Source organism: Poecilia latipinna, unplaced genomic scaffold (assembly GCF_001443285.1).
Source record: "Poecilia latipinna isolate Pla-1442-1.1 unplaced genomic scaffold, P_latipinna-1.0 Scaffold1045, whole genome shotgun sequence".
Lineage (NCBI taxonomy): Eukaryota > Metazoa > Chordata > Actinopteri > Cyprinodontiformes > Poeciliidae > Poecilia > Poecilia latipinna.
This window is the reverse complement of record NW_015113661.1, coordinates 89,270-109,223: the sequence shown is the minus strand read 5'-3', so window position 1 is coordinate 109,223 and position 19,954 is coordinate 89,270. Positions and strand designations below refer to the sequence as shown.

Genomic DNA, 19,954 nt, shown 5'->3' with positions numbered 1-19,954 from the left:
AAAAAAAAAAAAAAAAAATGCGCACATGCAAACGGTCTACACCCCCCGAGCTCTACTTGAAGCGAGATTCTGATCAGTAAGCTGAGCCTGCGAGGGCAAGCGTCTCTGCCGCTGAGCAATGGTGGTCTGCTAACTCAAACTGCAGGTGTTACTAAGCAACTAAAAAGGGGCAGAGAGGAGGCAGAGAATCGGTTTGATGTCACAAGCTGAAATTTCAATCCTGTCTTCTTCAAATGTTGGCTTCGCCCACAGAGAGACAGAAAGATGGGTGCAAATATTTCCCATCATAGTAACTAGGCTGAACTCCACCGATGCTTTCAACTAGACCAGATATAGTAACATTTCATAAAGTATAATTTCATGATGTGTAATTTGTCTTATAATCAAATATTTGACTTCTTACAAGGCAGTTTTCCACACAGATATTCTTTTTAAGTAGTGAAAATATTGCATGGAAATAGCATTTACCAACGGAGAGCTGATCAATGTCCTTTGTCTTGTCCTCTGCTGTAACCTAGAGGGATAATAAGAGAGACAGAAAAAAAAAAGAGGGAGAGAGGCATGAACTGTGGGACGCTGACAGAGTACCACTGCGAGAGATGTGCTTCTACCCTCTAGTTATTCCACGCCAGCTGTGGTGTTGTGCCATTCTCACCCGACACAGAGACACAGTTTAATGTGACAGGGCCTGCTCCGCCCCAACTAAAATCACCACCAGGGAATACCAGCTCTAATTTACTCTGAACGCAAGTGACAGAGGAGGAGTAGTTGTGTTGTGTAGTTTGTTATTCCTTTTAGAGGAGATTCACACAGTGGCTCTGATTTCCCTGCAAGTCTGCCCAATCCTTTAAAGTTATAGCACTAATGAGTCATAATTATGTGCTTGAAATGTTTTCTTGAGCTATTTTTCCTCTCGTTACCCCTTCGTGTCCTCTCAGTCTGCCACCAAATACTCCTGGCTGCTTTTACTTGAAGTGTTTTACTATTAAGAAAGAAAGCGAGGGCATTAATGAAGTTAAGGACAAAAGGACCCAATCTGAATAAAGATTTAGTCAAATACATTCAGAACATCTAGATACAGCTTTTCCCTCACCTTGCAACCACAAACTACAAGGTATTTTGTTGGGATTTTCGGTGACAGACCAACACATGGTCTCTTTCTTTAAAGAAAGACTTCAAAGAGAGACTTTGCCATTTTCCCATAAAGACCAGACTTGTGGCGAACAAAAGTAATAGCTGTCCTGTTGACAACATCTCCCACCAAGCTGTGTATCTCTGCAGGTCCTCCAGAGTTATCGTGAGCCTTTGTCGTCTTCTCTACTTAATCCTGTTTGCCAGAGAGAAGACTTGACTTTTGAATGCAACTGAATGCATTTAATTTCATTTAGGCTATCTGAGCAAAGGGGGCCAAACGCAAAAGCTAGAATACTTCCATTTTCTTGGGGAAAAAAAAAAAAAAATTTAAAACACAAGTATCATTTTCCTTCATATTTTCCTATAACATTAAATGAAAAAATATATTGGACTTTCAGGTTGTGGAACACATTCTAAGGAGCATTTAGATTTCACTTTTACCAATTTATTCTTAATTTACAGTGCCGTAAAATGAGCTTTGCCGTGAGCTTAATTTAAACAAAAAACAAGGCGATTGCTCCAGAAAAATATGCCTTTGATATCAAAGCCAAGTACAAGAAGATGTGCCCATGTCTCACTGATCTAAACCTTCCTCCCTTCATTTCAAGTCTTTGTCAAAAAACATTCCCTTGAGGAACCAATCTGGTGAATGTCCAAGGGTTTACTCAGTTCTGAACAAGAATTATCATTTTGTATTATGTAGCTTCAAAGTATCCCTCGCCAAGACTCTCTGACTCAGAGAGAGGCAGAGAGTGTGTCTGCTGCTGCATGTGAGTCACCACTTATTCAAATAAGTACCCAGAGATTCAGACAGACGGAAAGAGGCATTGTGATCGGGAGGCACACTTGACCTCCTCTCTACCACTGTAAAAGAGCTCTGCTGCAACAGAAATGCCAATATGCAGATGTCTATATATGTTGGCAAAAGTTCATAAAACTTTAAGTCATGCAATGTTTTCTATACCCATCTATGAGACGACTCATCTGTGTGGTGAGATGGGATTTTGAGACTGGATATTCTAAATATTGCCATCAGAGATTACAAGAATACAGCAAGCTGATAAATGACAAAGCTGTAAGTTTGGATGACCATCCGGCAATAAAAGCAGAGAGCTTGTATCATGAGCTAATAGCATAAACCCTACTCCAGCAGAGGGTACTAATGATGTCATGTGATGGCACCTCCCTTTGGTCCTGGAGTCAGCAGCAGAGCTTAATTCAATTGGTCAGGGTTAACAAAAACGGTGGGAGGGGAAAACGCAGCAAGAAACCCTTTTTGCTTGATTCACAGTCTCAGCATGTGACCCACCATGTGCTCGCCATGAAAAGTGTCACACACATGACACATGCAAACTGATCTGAGAAGTCTGCGCACATAAATCTAATTAGCATGCCAACACTGTCCTAACCTATCCGCCCTATAACCGCTCAGAGTTACACAAGAGGGCGATTAATATCAATGCTATTTTTTCCTGCATATGCTGGGGGTGGAGTGTAATAATGAAGCCCCCGAGAGATGTAGAGACTCATGGCTCACCATCTAATTGCAGTCCTTTTTTTCATCAGCATAGTACATGACACCTTCCTGTATGACACCTATGCACCACCACACTGCAGGGGATTCTTTTCTTGCTTTGCACCTATGGACTTATCACTTTCTATCCATTTTTAAGCCCCTTTTCATATCCTGTTCTATTGCCCATTAGTTGCCTCTCTGTGCTCCTTGCCATCCTTGCTTCTGTCTTCGTCTCAGACAGAAGCAAGGATATGTCTCCTGCTTTGAATGCTAGCCTCTGGTATTTCCCTTTCTGAGCTGGTTCTTTCTTTAGTCCAAATGTGCCTCTGGTCAGTGGCGGCCTGACCGGGAGATAACAGAAGTGACTTTGAGACTGGGGGATGGCATCCGTGCTGTCACAAACACACAGGGCTCTACTGATCAGCCTTCAGCTGCATGGATAATGACTCTAAAGAGGTGTAAGGGCACAAGAATGAAACAATGGAAGGTAGTAACAGAAAGCTACAAAATATCACTTCTACTGAAATACAATTTCTCAAAGATCCTAAAATCTGTAGAAGCCATCAGTCCATTTCCCCTAAACAGTTAAGTTCCACATGTTAAATTCATTTATTCTGAATTTATATTAAAAATAGACCTGTGGAGGCATCTTCAGTTCGCCAGTGCTGCTTAGCTCAGCTACTTCAGGATCACGTCTGTCTGCCTCCTCTGACTCAGTAATCACCAACATACTGGGTCTACGGGCACGCTTCCTTGGTGTGCTAACCTTGGTCTCTCTGCCACACACAAACACATTGTCATTACAGTAAATGGAACTGCGGTAGTCATTTTACCAAGAATATAGTTGTGTAGTTGTTGTATACCTAACAATAGAACAAAATTTCTACCTGAAATTAAAGGATAATTAAAAAACGCATAATTTTTATATCTTACAGTTCTGAGCTAGTAATCTTGCAATACCATTTTGCATCAAAGGACAGAGAGAGGAACATGAGTAGCATCATTTTTGGGTTAGAACAACATATGGGGTCAGTTTTCTTGCTTTCTTACCTTAGTGATAAGAAAGGAAAGCAAGAAATAATATAATATTAGCACAATTTAAAAGCCAGTTTTAAAAGAAAATAGCATCTTGCAAAAACAGAAAGAATAATTCAACTTTTTCATATTTTGATCATTTAAAAGAACATACGGTTCTGAGACGCAGGATTCACTCCTTATGTCACTGTGAAAAACAAAAGCCAATATTAAAAGACAATAGTATCTTGCAAAACCAAAACAGAAAGAACAGTTCAACTCGGTTTCATCTTTTGGTCATTGAAAAGAACGTACGGTTCTGGGACAAAGCCTCCAGTGGTTGTGGCACTGCGAAAAACGAAAGTGCTGGTAACCTCAATGAATTTCTCATGTGGTGGCTCAGGTTCCTCTGCAAATGGAGAAAAATTGAAAACTCAAACATGCCATGCCAACATTACTTGGACAGTGTCATAAGGAATGAAAACGACATTATAGCAGACAATACACACCTTTTATGATCTTTATTCGAGGTGTTTTCTTCAGGGCGTAGGTACTGCATTCCTCTATTCTCAAGAAACGGGACAATAATTTCTTTCATGCCACTTTTCCAATCATGGTCAAAATATAGTGAGTTATGAGGAAGGCAAACAAGGTTATAGCAGACAATACATACCCCTTAAGATCTTCATATGAGATGATTCCTTCATGGAGAAGGAACCGCCTTCCCCTATGCTCAAGGAAACAGGACAAAATTTTTCTTTCATACCACAAGAAATTAAAATAATTAAACAGTAAAAAGGTACCATAAATTGCTGAGGCATTCAAATCCCTTTGCTATTAATGTCACGGTATAATGTGTGTGTCTTTTCATGCAAATTCTTGCTGACAATGCTGCAAACCAACCACACAATCTATCAATCAGTCGAATCTATCCAGCTAGCCAACACACTGTGGCATTGCCTGCACCTTGTTTGTTTGATATACTCCCATGCATCCTCTTCCAATTTTCCTTTCACCATGCTTTTATTCCAAACACAATTCAATGTCTCTTTTTCTTACTTTGAGGCTCAGATGTGACTACTATCTTCTTGCGCAGACGGATGAGTTTCCATCGGGACACCATCTTAGCTTTGGGAGGAGGTATCAGCGAACATGAACGGGTTTTGGTCAACAGGACAACATGGCTGTGCAGCATCGACAAACCATAAAACCGTAAAAGCTCTGAGGAAGTTGCCTGTATGACCACAAATGTCAGACGCAGAGAAATAAAAACATCTTCAGCAAAAGTTATAAATACTTGTTTAAAACAGTAAAGTTAAAATTATCTGCTGCTGACAGATTGTGACCACATGAAACCTGAAGTAGCCAGCAAGAACAGAAGAACACTAGAAACATAAATACCGTTTGAACGAGCCCAAAAGAATCTTGTTGAGAAGGGTAGAAGCTGGCACATACTGCAACTTTTGGAGGACCTGAAAAATACCAACAACAATGGTTGAAAGGAAAATCAAACCTAAGGTTAATGCTTTTACAAAACAGGCTGCACCTCCAAAATGTTAAGGTTCTACCATTTTAATTCTTAAATATTTATTTTGCATCCCTAATATAGCAGTGAACATCAATAACTTACAGGGAAAGACTGCATAAAAGTGGCAGAAGCAATGTAGCAAATGAAAGAGAAAAAGTATGTAACAATGGGGCCCAGAAATGACCCTTGTGAAACCCCGTTGGTTAGAGGAGCAGAGATCAAGGAGAACTTGCCTGTCTATAAGAATTTCCTATATCATATATAAGAAAATAACCAGTCCAATGCAGAGCCAGAAATACTAGCCAGAACTTTAAGCCTATTTAACAAAGTCAATGGTTAGCAGTATCGAAGGAGACATTAAGATCAAGTAGAATCAACACAGAACATTTCCTTTCATCAGCAGCCATTAACAAATCAGGAATGCAAACTTTTACTAAATTGGTCTTAGTAGAATGCTGATTTAGTAGATCTGTAACCAACACAAAAGAGAGATGAAATGGAGGTGTGCATTTTCAACTTGCCCTCTTTACAATGTTATCTGTAATAACATATAGTGAGCTTATCAGTGTGCATATTATCTCATAAAAACAGGACCATACAATAAAATATCCAAAGCTTGAGAGATATAATGTCCACAAATAGAAAGAGTGTGTCACAATAGCAATCCATCCCAGAAATAGCCATAATCCAATTTGACAGGCTGGGTAAAGAGAGGATTCATTAGAGAAGCAGGAGTGGAAATTGGCTAATGGCCAAATCTCAGGTAAATTTATGAAGTAGCAGGTATTGGGTAATTCGATCAACCTACAAAAAAGGGCGAGTCTAAACCGCAAAAATCTGTTAAATTTCTACAAAAAAAAATAAAAATAAAAAATACTTTGAAAAAAGGGCTGCACTGCACTGCACTTGGTAGCAGCAAGATGGTCCTAGGTATGAGTCCTGGCCTGGGGTCTATATGCATGGAGTATGCATGTTTTGCATGTGTCTGCAAACTACTTCTCTCTAAGTACCGGTAGTTTGACTTCCTCCAAAATTTCCAAAATATGACTATTAGGTTAATTGGTCTCTCTAAATTGTCCAGGAGTGAGTCTGCACAGGCATGGTTGTTTGTCCTAAGTTATTCTGTGATGGACAAAAACTGTCCAGGATGTACAAGGTCCCTCGGCCAATGATTACTGGACATAGGCAGTAGCACCCATGGGGCTGCAAAGATAATGATTGTACGGATGGATGGATGAACAGGGAAAACTATTTGGGAAAAACAAAGACTGAATGTGGAGGGGATTAAAAACACATTAAATAGGGCCCTAAAGAATATTTTTTGTAACCAATACAAATACCATAAAGACATAAGTTTGAAACTAATAGTTGCTGGTGAAATTTTGAATGGCTTCAAATTTCTATTACCCATTGTTGCTGGTGAAAGAAATGTATTTCCAGCAGTGTGAAGAGGTAGATAAGTGGCCAATGGTAGAGCTGCAGGAGCAACAGAGATCCACCACTTTGGCAGAGTCTGCTAACATGGTAGCTGTTATTTATGCACTCCCCAAGCCTGGCCTTTAGGGAAGAGTGACAAGAAGACATTCATTGCTCAAAGAAATCCCTCAGAAGCACTGCTTAAAATGTGCCACAAGCCATGTATCTGACAAAGAAAATATATGGAAGGAGGTCCAATTTTAGGTGTAAGTAGCTTTACTTTGGTAAGGGTATTTACATTTTAGAGGGCTTGGGAAAGGAATATATGGGAGGCTATTGTAAAAACAAAAAAGAACCAGTAGGTAAAAAAGAGAAAGGTTTAAAATAGTTGGTAGCTGAAAACTACTTGGTGTCATACAACCAACAAAAAATAATTAAAAAAAAGTTTTTGTCAGTCTTCATCCAAATGAATCTATATATGCATTGAACAGTTCCACTTTATCATAAAATGGTCTTTTCAAATTATCTCCAGATTCATCTACAAGTTCATCTCTGAGGATGTTTCATTCTTACCTGGATCGGAGACGCAACTAAAGACGGAGTGTCTTCTGGATTTATCTACATAGTTGCAAAAGAAGATAACACCAAGAAACGAGACATCTTGTTTCTTGGTGCATCTGGCCATACTGCATATGGCCAGATGTTAGATGATTGGTTGACTAATTTAAAACCAGATGCAATTTAGAAATATGATGTAGGCATTAATCTGTTGATAAATGTGTATCTAATTATGCAACAATCTGGACCTGTGCTTTTTTCTGACTCCTGAACCAGACTCTTGTTGTCATGGTCTGAGGTCCCTGGATCCTCACTGTCAGACATCGACATTCCAAAAAACATATCATCGTGTGTAAATTTAGGAATGTTGTCTAGAAGGAAATCCCATATTCTTTCCGAGTGCTTCGGCCTAAGAGGGTGTAAAGGAGAGCAAAATTAGTTTAAGACAATATGACTCATTGTTAAAAAAAAAAGAGGCATTAATAGTAAAATTACAAATGTTTTATGTGTTTTTTTTATCTAGAATGTAGTTAGTGTTTTGGGTGTAACATCTTAAGCTGCAAAGAACTGTTTATAACAAACATCCAGCAGATTGGTAAAAATCTCACACTATAGGACTGATTACTGGCATCCAGCCAGTGAGGGAGTGGATAAAGGTGAAATCGCTCATCTCGCCACCAACCCGGAAAACTGGTCTGAGAAAAAGAAAAAAAAAAATCAAAACTGGTTAAAAATATGCCAACTGTAGTATGTAAAATGCTCAATTACGTTGGAAAACACAGTAACTTACATTGTGGAGGCTATTTTAATTAGAGCTTTAGCCAACAGCATTGGCCAAATCTCTGACTGACAAGTGGAGGCAGGGAGAAGCAGATTGTTCTCCTCATCAAACGGCATGTTATCATCCACGGTCATCTTTCTCCAGGAACCCTGAGGGTGAAAAGGGAGGACAGAAGAAACTGAATGAGCTGCGCGTCTTTCAGATAGACTGGAAGAAATATGCTGTATTAGTCACCCAGTTTTTTGTTTTTGTTTTGTTTTTATTTATGTCAACATTAAGACCGATATATCAGTCTTACATTAACGGATTTCTGATTTTCTTTGCGGTCAGATTTTAATTTTTAGTAAACTGAAAAAAGTACAAAAAAAATTAGATGTTGGAAACTGATGGGTTTTACAGATCAAAAATAAATAGGAGGAGTTTTTAGTTTTGATGCACTTTATGAGCAGAGAACAATCCTCTTTGTATTTTAACCAACCAATCACTTATCAAAGACCATCATAGGAATGTTGGTGCTGTCTGACATTTGGCCATTAGATTAAAGCTATTCAGAACATAAACCATTCTTGAAAATAATAATTTCCATGAATCTGCATTTTTGTTACAAGTCAGTTCTGTTGTTCCAAGGCAGCACGTGGCTTAGCTCCTTCGACCAAAAATCATTTTTGGATAAAAGCTATGCTTATAGATAAAATGGTGCTCGTTTTCGCAGTATCCCCTCTCTAATGGACTATGTTTGCGTAGTCTTTTTACATCATTATAAAAATTATTTGCTTTATTTATTTTCATTTTTATATTTATTTTAAAAGCCACCAAAAGTGTTCAGTTGAAAGTATTTTTACAAAAAAATGATCTTGCTGTTGAATTTCAGTGTTTCATCATTGTAAACACCCAAAAGCGATAAAACTGTAATTATTTGATTTTACCACATAACATTGTAAATACTATGCTGAGCATTTATTTAAAAAAAAAAAAAAACTAACCTGGCTCTTTAAAATAATGTTAGCTCATTAGTTAAAATTAAAAAATGTACAACCCTGTCCCTTGTTTGAATAATGGCATATAGAGCCACTTGCCGTACGAGACTAGATGTTTCACAGATAATGTTAAAAAAAAAACAAAAAAAAACAGTGCCAGCAATGAGGTAAGTGAGTAGGTAATATGGGTATCTCTAGTAATAATGCCGAGTTACATTTATTGCATGCCAACTTCGGGCTTCATGCTTTTCTCCATTCTACCTTTTAGCAATTACTGCCATTAGATTTAGAGTAATAGCTTGTGAAACTATAAGTCTGTCTGCTAACTATGAAGAAAATAAGCAGTCAGGTGACATGTCTGATTGCTCACAACCATATCTTTTAGTTATCAGAACAGTGTGAACAAGCACTGCAAACCAGTATAGAAAAGAGGCAGGGAAGGGTGGAACACTTAGTTTCTCACTTGTTCTTTTTAGGTCCAGGAATATATTTTCCCCACAAATGAGGATCAGGATGTGGTCATGTGATGAGGTGAAGTATAGTGCAAGACTGTGAGTATAGGTAGAGACTTTTAAAAAAAACAAACAAAAAAAACATAGTAATCGAGTTCAAACTGAGGGCAAAAATGTAAATAAGTTATTTGCACATTGCAGAAACCTGAACAAATAAAGGAGCTAAGCAGTCTTAGAGGAAAAATGTGACAAGGAAACAGGAAAGGAGGGTAGTGGGGGCTGGGTGCCTAATAGCATCTCAACAACCATCTGTTGGGATGATATGGTTGGCAATGGAAGTGATGCCTACAACTGTGTTATGCTTGTTTGTCAAAGCAAGAATCAGCAATGTAATAAATCCTTTTCCCAGTTGACCTAAACTGTCGTGGAGAAAAGAATTGAAAAAACAAAACAAAACATCACTTTAGAGGTATGTAAGATGCACACAAACTCAAAGTGTAGTTTCAAGCTGTACCCAAGAGAAAGATTTTTAATTTTGACCCGCTTTACAGAGAAAAAATAAATAAATCTTAAAACTTGCATACAAAATAATATAGCTGCTACCAAAAATGTAACTATCGAACTTGAGTCTTGAGAAACCTCAGACTCGTGTTAAGCCTCATCTATTCAACATACATGTTTTGGTACAGCAGTGAGACCGATTGATTTTAGCTCAGAGAACAAGATTCTTTTATCCCTCCCTCCCTACCTCTATTTCGGTTCATTCACATTTTCATTGGCTAAATCTGATATAATCTCCTGCATAAAGAAATGAAACACTGTGCATGCATGATTACAAAACTACTGTGACTTCAGGGATGTCTTTATGAATGCATTTTTTTTCCCCCCGACAGGCTTACCATCCAGTAAAGTCTGATCACATATTTCCCATAGCTGTTATAAAGTGGCACATGACCTTTCACCACGTCACACATTGAGTAGATGTGCTCCCAAGGTCTCCAGTTGTCTTGTTGGAAGGTTGAGTCTGTACAAAGCATCCAAACAATATGGATCTCACTGATGATCCACCTCATCAGCTTTACAGAAGGCAGGACAGACACAGCAGAGAAGACAGGCAAAAATCACTGTGAGTGTAAGTGCTGCATGGTCAATGCAGAAGTTAACATCAAGACGCAGAACATGTTAAAAACTAACCTCACAACCAAACAAATGATTGTTGGGGGAGACCAGGTCAAAGTCCATTTTGTTTTCAACCACAGTGACATCCTAAAAACGACAGAGACACTGACTTGACTTTAAGATAATTGACTATTCAACACATCTATGATTTAAATGCATACAAATGAAAACATATTTACATACACAGTATAAAAAAACCCCATACATAACCTTAGTTTTTTTTGTAGCAATATAACACTACACTCTTTCCTCCCCAGTCTTCTTGACAGAAAATGCGTCAAGTTTGTGAGCCACTTTGCTAGCACAGCTTTTTAGGTCTGTCCACAATCCTTCACAAATTTGCACTCGAGCTTTAGTTTCATAATGGGACAGGATGAGGTTAAGGTCTCTGTACATTCGCAAACTAGAATCTGGCTTTTTAAATTGCTTTTTTGGGAGGGGAAAAAAAAAGGCTTCTTCCTCTCCGACTGTATAGCATTTGTTTCACCGTGGATAATGACATTCTTGTCAGCCTCAGCCAGAGTCTTCGCAAAGATGTTGCTTCATGTCTGATGGATACACAAATCTTACACCAAATGTATGCATCCACACATTTTGGTGCAAAATTGTGCACCAAAATTTGTGGTGCACGTACAGTTCCGTCGTTTTGAACCGTATGATAACTGGACATTTCCATGGTGTTTTATTTGCAAATATTGCCTGAACAGATTATCATGGTTCATTCAGGCATCAGAAATTTGTGCCAAACAATGAACTAGACTCGAGAAGGTCCACATTGACATTTCTAACCGTCTTGTCACGTTTATTTTAAATGTTCTTATGACATAAAAGAAAGCAGTGAGTTTGAGTTTGTGCCTTAAAAACACATCCACGAGTGTGCCTCAACTTAACTTATATGTTGTGTGTTAAGCAGTTATTTAATCAGAAGCTTAGAAAGTCATTATAATATGGACTTTCTTAAATAGTTTGGGTGTAGGTAAAGTACAGAACTTCAAGAAAGTGATCAAAAACACTCATTATTCTGATAATAATCAAATAAAAATACCTTTGGTAAACCTAACTGACATAATAGAGAAAACATTAAGACTAAATTAATGTCAAACAGTGAAAATAAATGGTTGTGTGCATTTTATACAGTAGCTTGTACAATTTTAACTGAATATAAACACATAATTTATGTAGTAATCTGTCAAAAGCCAATATAACATGCAATTCAAAGTCCTTATATTTAAATATATGTGTGTTTAAATTGAAACACATCCTGCATCAAATGTCAGAAACACAGGTTTGCTGCTAAAGAAGGAAGTTTTTGTTGCTCAAACTGAAGCAACTTTTTTCAAGGACATCAAATCTTTCCTTTCATAATGCGCATCTTCAGCAAGACAAGACAGCTTTTTCAGAAGAGTGTCTGCTTCCTTCTGTATGGCTGATTGCTTCCTTGATTAGCCTCTGCTCCTTTTGTATGAAACCATTGAAGTTGTTTTGACTTCTTGCGTGAAAAGGCAGCATGTGACTTGGCAAAGACTGATTCAAAAATAACAGGAAGCTTCCAGTTAGTAAGTGGTCCATACACCAATGTGAAAAGTAAAGTGATGCAATTACACTTAATTGGAGAAGGTTAGAGAAGATATCTGTGTATGCTTTTCACATTGTGACGCAAGGAGAAATTTGCTTTAGGGATTTATTGCCGAGTAATTTACCCTAGGTATTCAATTGGCAGATAAATACTTTACAAGTAGCTAAATCTGGATAAATGGAAAAGGCAAAAGGAAATCATTGCCTTGTAAATAAATTTGTGCGTCTTGAACTTTTTCGCCTACCGTCATGTTTGAGTCACAGACTTCAAAGCATATTATCAGGATTCTATGAAATGGACCCACACAAAATGGTGGACACCAGTGAAGTGGAAGGTAAATCTGGGTATTCTTTTCTCACATCGTGATAAAAAGAAAAAGTAGAAACTGTGGTATTTATTTGTTTTTGTTTTTTTTACGCTTATTTTCTCCGTTAACCTTAAAGGGAAACAAGACCAGTAGCCTCTGGATGATCTGGAGAGATATAATGCTCAGGTGTGTAAATCTGGGACACTTGGTTATGAACTCAACAAATTTTTCCTTTATGAAAGAATGATGAGAATAAATCTATTGATGGGGGGGGGGAAATCTGGTTTCAGCTTTAACAAAATATGTAGAGGATACAAGAAACATGCAAGAGAAGGTAGTCAGATTAGTCTCCCACCATGTCTAATAGCAACCTGGCACATGAGTATGAACACATGAAGTCCCACAATAAAACATGGTGGTGATGGCATTATGTTGGAGAGAACGGTTTTCTTCCACAGGGACAGACAAGGTGGTTATAGTAAATATAAGCCTATATAGAGCTAAATGCCGTTTAATCATAGACGAATAACTGCTGCAGGCTGCAAAAACACTAGCGACGGGGGCGGAGGTTTCGATTTCCAGTAGAACAACAATAATATTACCAAAATTATAATGGAATAGTTTATTTCAAAGCATGAGAGGCCCAGTCAAAACCTAGACCAAACTCTGATTGAGAACTTTGGAAAAAACTTGGAGACACTTTCAATCTGATTGGTCCAACCTTGAGCCATTTTCCATTGAAAACAATATCTGCATTTCAATTTCTAGATGAGCATAACTAACAATGAGACTGCAATTGCAGTAAGAGGCGACTCTCAAAAGCTATGACAGAATACAAACGCATACCACAGTTTTCACCTGTTCATTTCAATTGTTTCACGTTTGTTTTAACTTCCACTTTACAATCAGGCACTACTTTATTTTCATCTATCACATGAAATCTTTTTAAATGCATAAAATTTTAAGTTTGTAATGTAACAAATTGCATAAAGGTTCAATGGGATAAGAATACCGTTTTGAGGTACTGTATCAGTGCTCAAAACTGATACAGAATTAATGTTAGTTGCAATCTGACACAAGATCCAAAATAAATTATCTTTTAAGGATAAAAGAGGTTAAAATTATTACAAACAATTTACTTAACATGATTTTTTTTTTCTTATTGCTATAACTTGGTTACCCATTTAGCGGGACAGACTGCACTGTTGGACGACATTTATAGTCCAATAGGAGTCAACATATTTAATAAATGACCAAAGTTAATATAGCTTCACTACAGAAGTATTAGACCATTATATTAGCAGGTATCTCCAACTAAAACTAACTGAAATTAAAGGTTTATGTTTTAATTCCAAACAACATAATTCTGAAAGGGATGGGATAGTTACCTTATCAACAATAAACTCAGTTGGACGTTTCCATGTGTGCACCTTCAGGGATGGAGGCAGAAACAACTTTCCTTCTGGATCTTCGAAGAATGACTGAAAAGGCAACTTGATTTTCAAATATGCATACATGCACATTTTAATCATTTTTGTTTGAACGTGGTGATGAAGTTTAACTATCCCCCGTCTGTGGATTAGATGAATCTTTCATGAAAATTTTCAGCGCTTTCCAGAATTAACGTTCTACGAAATACAACGTTCCACAATGAATAGGATATTTAGTGCAGAGGCTTTAAATGATAGATCTGTAACAACACAGACTGTAAGGACAAAGGGAGCAAAGAAAAGACATAACAGGAAAGAAAGGGAGGAATCAAAGAAAGAGAAAAGTGTGGGAGAAAGGACGAAGGAAAAAGAGGGAAGCTGAAAAGGAAGTAAGGAAGGATAACAACAAAGCGTTTTAGATGATGATACGGAATAAAATCCGGAAACATCCTTTTGTCCATGCTCTTTAGATCTTTTCCAGACGTAGACCTGGAAAATACTGAAATCAATTTTCTCACTGTAGGAGCCCCCGCCCCCCTCCCATATTTACAGAATTACTCTTGCTCTTGATTGACTTTCTGCCTTCTCCTTTAGATACGTCCCATTTCTCCTTGCTGACTTCGGCATCGCTCCACTCGGGCCAGATGTAAAGTTTGGATTTTTCGAGGCTCTCAGAGGAGTTGGGTGTCCTAAAACACCGAGACATTCGATTCACCTTTGTGCACTTTTCTCTGTTAGCAAACGGCAAGGCAGCAACGCAGCTGTATTTAATGACTCACTCATACTGCCGGTCAGATGCAGACGTTTTGCTGGCGGCGTGATCCCTTTTCTTTACCTGTGCTGGTTTGGACATTGTGTTTATGTTAAAAAAAAAAGAAAAGAAAAGTAAAGTAACACGAAGCGCCTTAATTATATTCGTTTCATAAGCGTTTCTTTCTGCCTGTCGAAGTTTGACAGTTGCTACGCAACCGAGCTTAAAGGTGGGCGGGATCTAGAGCAGGGGCATTTCCTGCTCTTTCTTATTTTGGCAGTGTGTGCTCAAACTTTTCTGCCAATCGCCAGTAAAACGTTAAGAAGAAGGAGTTATATATCTGCCGATATAAAATCAATTTAGAGTAAATGATCATATTTCCAAAACATACGTCGAAGTTGTTTTGTCGTAACATCTGTCATCAGAGCCCTGCAACAAGCATTAAACCACAACGTGACAACAAAGATCTGATAAAATGTTTATTCTATTTTGGTTTTGCATATTTAAAGTATTTTCGCCTGTAAACATGTTTAAAACAATATTTACATTTAATCAACACTTCAACAGACTGCCATATACAAAAGCCTGGAGACCTCTGTCAGAGTCTGGTTTTGCTGCACAGTCAGTTATGCAACATTTGACACAAAACATTTTAAAAGTACAGGAATTTACACAGACACATCAGCAGAAACAAAGCTAAGCAAAGGTCTGCAATTGCTTCTGTAGTCATGCAGTACCATCAATATAGCTCTGTTCTTTTTTTTTTTTTTTAGTGAAATACTGCAGTGTAATTTTGATTGTACTATGTGAAGCATAAAAATTGTTACCCATGCCGTTGTTAAAATAATAACAATGTTATGCCACAATGCTTAATTAGAGATAAGTGGACTAATACAATACAGCTTGACAGCAAAAAAAGCCAAATAGCAATTTTCAAATTTTTCAGAACGACTGGCTAACAGTAGTCTAATAATGAAAAAAGTAGGCAAAATTCACTCTGTGTGCAATATAATGCAATGTCCATCTACAGGCACTGAAGAAAAGCTTCAGCATCTTTATTTTTTTTCTTTTTGTTCTTTTTGTTTCACAGAAAACTGAGAGGTGAGAAAATAAAACAGACATGGAGTGATATTGATTAAGAATACACTAAAGTGACAATCACAAGGTCAAAAATTGCTTCCAAGCGTGCGCTCCTCAACTTTCTGCAGTGAATGTACCACACCCCACAACCTGTTTCTTGTGTGATATTAGTCCAAGGCTTAAAAGGTTGTCAGGGCAACAGTTTGAAAATCAGCTGTACATACTGTAAGCATTTTTTAAGGAAAAAAAAAAAAAAAAAAAAAAAAAATCCCCCAAATGCAAAGTAAACGCAGTAGAAAACCTTTGAGGCAAGATCAAAAATAAGAGTGAGTAATGAGAATCTTGGATGCACAGGTCAAATTGGCATCAATGTAAGAAGTTCCTGAAGCTTTGAAGAGACAAAAAAGAAAAAAAAAAATCATATTTGTCTCCAAGGTTGCATCAGGGAGCTGGAGCCACAGGCTGGGTGAACTCACTGGACCCCACCAGAGGGAGGCGGATGGTTAATGTGAGTGGATTGAGTGTTAGCAGCAGCCTGACTTGCTCTCAGCAGCTACAGTCTCCTGGTCCAGTTTGATCCGGTCTCCGTTGCTCTCCTCATACGGCAAACCTTTATCGTTCGCCAGGATGTTCTCTACCAAGAAACGAGCCGCCTCGTCTACGTTGATGTTGTCCTAATAACGCAAGAAAATAGTTCAGTAAGATGGAGATACGACAACATGATGTTAAATGACACGCACTACTAAAAGAAATGACAGATATGAGGTTCAGTAATTTCAAAACAGATTTACGCAAGTCATGGGAACATTTGTTTGCAATTACAATTTCAATTTGGACAAAAGCTTTAAATGACGAACGGACATTGACTGCCAATGCAAAATATACCAAAAAATAAAGTTTTGTTCTTTCCAACTGAAATCTTGGTTCTGTTTTGCTTTTAGACTGTACATTGGAACAATTCACACTGCCGTCTATTTTTTTGTTTTTTTTCCAGCCAACAGAGAGAGTTTTCAAGTATTTTAATTACTTGAAAACTAGAAATACACCACCTTTTTAACTGTGGTAAGCTTCCTGGTCATTTCTCCTGTCCACTATTTTGTATTTGGGTTGGTTGTGTCTTGACCTGGTTTTCTATTGCTTTTTTGCCTGTGCAACCAATGGGTAAGTGGTTTCCGTGGCTGCTGAGAACAAAAGGATTATTTGATGTGCTTTTTGTAGGACAGCAATAAATTGGGACAAAATGGCACCGATGTATAGAGAAGTTTGTTTTTGGAATCAAAATGGAAAGTAGGTGGGGGGGAAAAAAATCAACTCGTGGGTCGAAAATGGGTGTTGAAGATGGAAAATGAGTGAATTGACCTGGAGCAATCAGATGCTAGTTTAAGCTGTCAGAATATTATATCAAGCAGATGGCTGTTTTAATTGTTTAAAACTGCTGACAATGGTTTTTTTTTTTCTTTTGCAGTTGTTTATGTTCACTATGTTCATGCCTGGCCTGTGCTGCAATTAAAAGGCAACATCTAAGTGGATCATCTAAAGGATCATTTTACATCTGTTCTCATTAAAGTCTTGCAAAACTGATGACATGCCAAAAATAACTGTACAGTGAGAGATAATTATTTTTCAAAAGTAATTGCTGAATACAATGAAATGCTATTTGCATTTTAGTAAAACTGAAATTAGTCTTCAGTGTTTCTTGGATTTCTTTTGGATCAAAAATAACATTATTTTTGTACTTTTTTATGTTGATTAACTTCTATTATTTTCTAAAATAAATAAATAAATAAATAAATAAATAAATAAATAAATAAAAATAAAAATAAATAAATCCCTAACTTTTCCAGTAACAAGGCCATACATTTCAGACCCATATTTCAAAAATCCTCCAAAAACATTGATTTACTTCACCAAGACAATGTTATTTTATTGCTTATGTCCTTGAGAACACATTGTTCTGTGAACATTTGGCTCCCATTAAGAGAACTCCCATTCCAGGTTTTTGTGGGTGGGGTTGTACACTAACGTGACCAGCGCTTTACTGCACTGACAGAAAGGAAACTGCTCTGCAGTCGTCACACACCCACACACTTCACATGACACAGCTCCAGGGGCAAAAGTTTATTTTTTTTCATAATTAGATCAACAGAGTCAACTCATTCCAAACACATCAACACATCTCTTAACAGGGAAACAATAGCCAGCTATTATTCAAAATGTAAGGAGGCCTCTTTCTTGGAGTGTTTCCTGTTTAATAACTTCAGATGTTTTCCTAGAAAGACTCATAATGCCAGTGAGTAAAAGGCAACAGTAAGAGGAATTATGACAGGAAATATGGATGAAGTTTTCCTACTCTCTTTTAGTTTTAATTGTGAAATGTACTTCTCTGTTGTTCAAAACACCCCTTAGTAGTGATAATATAAAAAATAATTTAAACAAACAATACCTCCCCCCAAAGATATAACAAAAGTAATGTGTTAAAGTACTACCCCTTGAAGTACCTATGAGTTGTGCACAAAGAGAATGTTTTGCCTATTTCCAAATAGCTCAAGCTCTGAAAGACTGAATAGAGAACATCAGTGAAGTCTTGCCACAGATTATGGGTGTAGGTCTGGACTTTGACTGAGCCCTTCTAAAAGATGACCATGTTTTGAATTAAACTGTTCCATTGCACCTCACTGTATGTTGACAGCTTTTGCCCTGCTGTGAGGTGAATCTCCATCTCAGTCTCTTTAGGACATTCTAACAAGTTTTCTTTCTTTCTTTTCAGGTCTTAGAAAAAAAAAATCACTCATGCTTGATTGTTAAGAGTGGAACAAGGCAAAGACTTGTTGATTCTCAGACATCGTTGGCCTGTGATTCGAGTTTCTGGCAAAGTACCAGCTGACAGTCATGTGCTTTTAGTCAGGATTCCTATCTGGTGACAATCAAAAAGCTCTAAATGCTGAACTGCTACATCCCCCATGCAAGAAAACCCTCTGTTTTGCTTTTATGTTATGCACAGTTATAAACAGAAACTATGGAAGCAAGAGATTCAGTTAGCCAGATTCTACTTTACAAAGACAGTTATTTGTGACGCCAGCAGAAGGGGGAAAAAAGTACGAAATTTCCTTTGCCAATCTCAAACCAAGCCATGTGATACCATATTAAATCTTTTTTTTCTTTTTTTTTCTTTTTTTTCTTTTCTTTTGCTGTGGTCTGTGTTTACCAGACCGGTCTAAACACTTTTAACCAATGTGGTTGCTTGTTTCAGGCACTAGCTGTTGAAAAGTTCATAGCCAAAAAAGAGTTCAACATTTTGTAATTTCACAATAACCACAGGAGCAGAAGAGGCCAGGCTTCTCCACAGGATAACTTTGGAGGATTTCCTGTCAGTCAGTGGCAGTAAGGAAACCATTCAGGAAGACAGCAACACATCCGGTGACAACTTTTGTCTCTTCTTGGGTCATGTAAAAAGCTCACATGATGAAGCTGTAATCCCTCTTCAGCAACAATCACATCATGTCATGATATTAAAACAAATCCAACACTGGGAATCTAATGCTGCTGCAGAATGATTCACTATGAAGAAACACAATGACTCAACTAAAATAAAGAGATACTGAATGTGAGATGAAAAGAACACATCAAAGGTTGAACACAAAGTCACCACATTGATTAGCAAAAATCGCAGTTTTACATTTTGTAACATTAAAACCAAGAACCTTGATAGATCCTACTGTAATTTAAAGTGCAATTAGATCTTCACATTTTTGTTCATAATTCACTGCAGAAGGAATATTTTAAAAAGCATTAAGTAGAATGCATAGACAGATTTTACCTCCTTTATGGCACCGATGAAGTTGCAGTTTGGCAACAATTGAAAAATTGTGTATTTTGCATCACACAGAGTAAACTATATACTATATGGAGGCTCGTTTCCCCAAATTTGCTGTGAAGTTTATTAAGCTGCTGATTTTTATATTAAACCAGTGTTACAAATTAAATTGTTTTAGATCACAAGATCAGACTGCATTTAATAATAAACAGTTGGGTGAATGTAGCTCTAATGCAAAGTGTCTGAGTTGGTAGCATGACTAGAAAAGCACTATGTAAATTTATTTACTAGGTTTCTTCTGGAAAGGTTGCTGATGCAGAACAAATTTGGCCGATGGGCAACTCCTGGGGAAATTCACCACAACTCTGTGTTTTCTCAACTTGTGGATAAACTAACTTTTGCAGTTTGTTGGTTTTGTCACCATTCACAGACTGATAGATG

At 37.5% G+C, this 19,954-nt stretch overlaps 2 protein-coding genes across 3 annotated transcripts in view; both read right to left on the bottom strand.

Moving 5' to 3' along the window:
- Window positions 1-14,843, bottom strand: part of adgb (androglobin) — a 40,952-nt gene extending 26,109 nt beyond the window's left edge. Inside the window, exons 1-17 of one of the 2 annotated variants that reach the window (XM_015051452.1) lie at window positions 14,648-14,843; window positions 14,419-14,557; window positions 13,827-13,919; window positions 10,571-10,642; window positions 10,276-10,452; window positions 7,957-8,096; window positions 7,775-7,861; window positions 7,415-7,575; window positions 7,182-7,226; window positions 5,066-5,136; window positions 4,724-4,898; window positions 4,338-4,391; window positions 4,174-4,227; window positions 3,980-4,073; window positions 3,840-3,872; window positions 3,288-3,426; window positions 469-514 (exon numbers count right to left, since the gene is read on the bottom strand). In XM_015051452.1, the coding sequence (XP_014906938.1) occupies window positions 469-514; window positions 3,288-3,426; window positions 3,840-3,872; window positions 3,980-4,073; window positions 4,174-4,227; window positions 4,338-4,391; window positions 4,724-4,898; window positions 5,066-5,136; window positions 7,182-7,226; window positions 7,415-7,575; window positions 7,775-7,861; window positions 7,957-8,096; window positions 10,276-10,452; window positions 10,571-10,642; window positions 13,827-13,919; window positions 14,419-14,557; window positions 14,648-14,721 (1,654 nt within the window). In that variant the 5' untranslated portion in view covers window positions 14,722-14,843. The remainder of the gene's footprint in view (window positions 1-468; window positions 515-3,287; window positions 3,427-3,839; window positions 3,873-3,979; window positions 4,074-4,173; window positions 4,228-4,337; window positions 4,392-4,723; window positions 4,899-5,065; window positions 5,137-7,181; window positions 7,227-7,414; window positions 7,576-7,774; window positions 7,862-7,956; window positions 8,097-10,275; window positions 10,453-10,570; window positions 10,643-13,826; window positions 13,920-14,418; window positions 14,558-14,647) is intronic. The other variant, XM_015051453.1, reaches the window with a different exon arrangement.
- Window positions 14,844-15,944: 1,101 nt separating this feature from the next.
- LOC106959110 (ras-related protein Rab-32) overlaps window positions 15,945-19,954 on the bottom strand; it is a 22,132-nt gene continuing 18,122 nt past the window's right edge. The window contains exon 3 of the mRNA XM_015051448.1: window positions 15,945-16,373. Coding sequence (XP_014906934.1) covers window positions 16,224-16,373 — 150 coding nt within the window. The 3' untranslated portion in view covers window positions 15,945-16,223. The remainder of the gene's footprint in view (window positions 16,374-19,954) is intronic.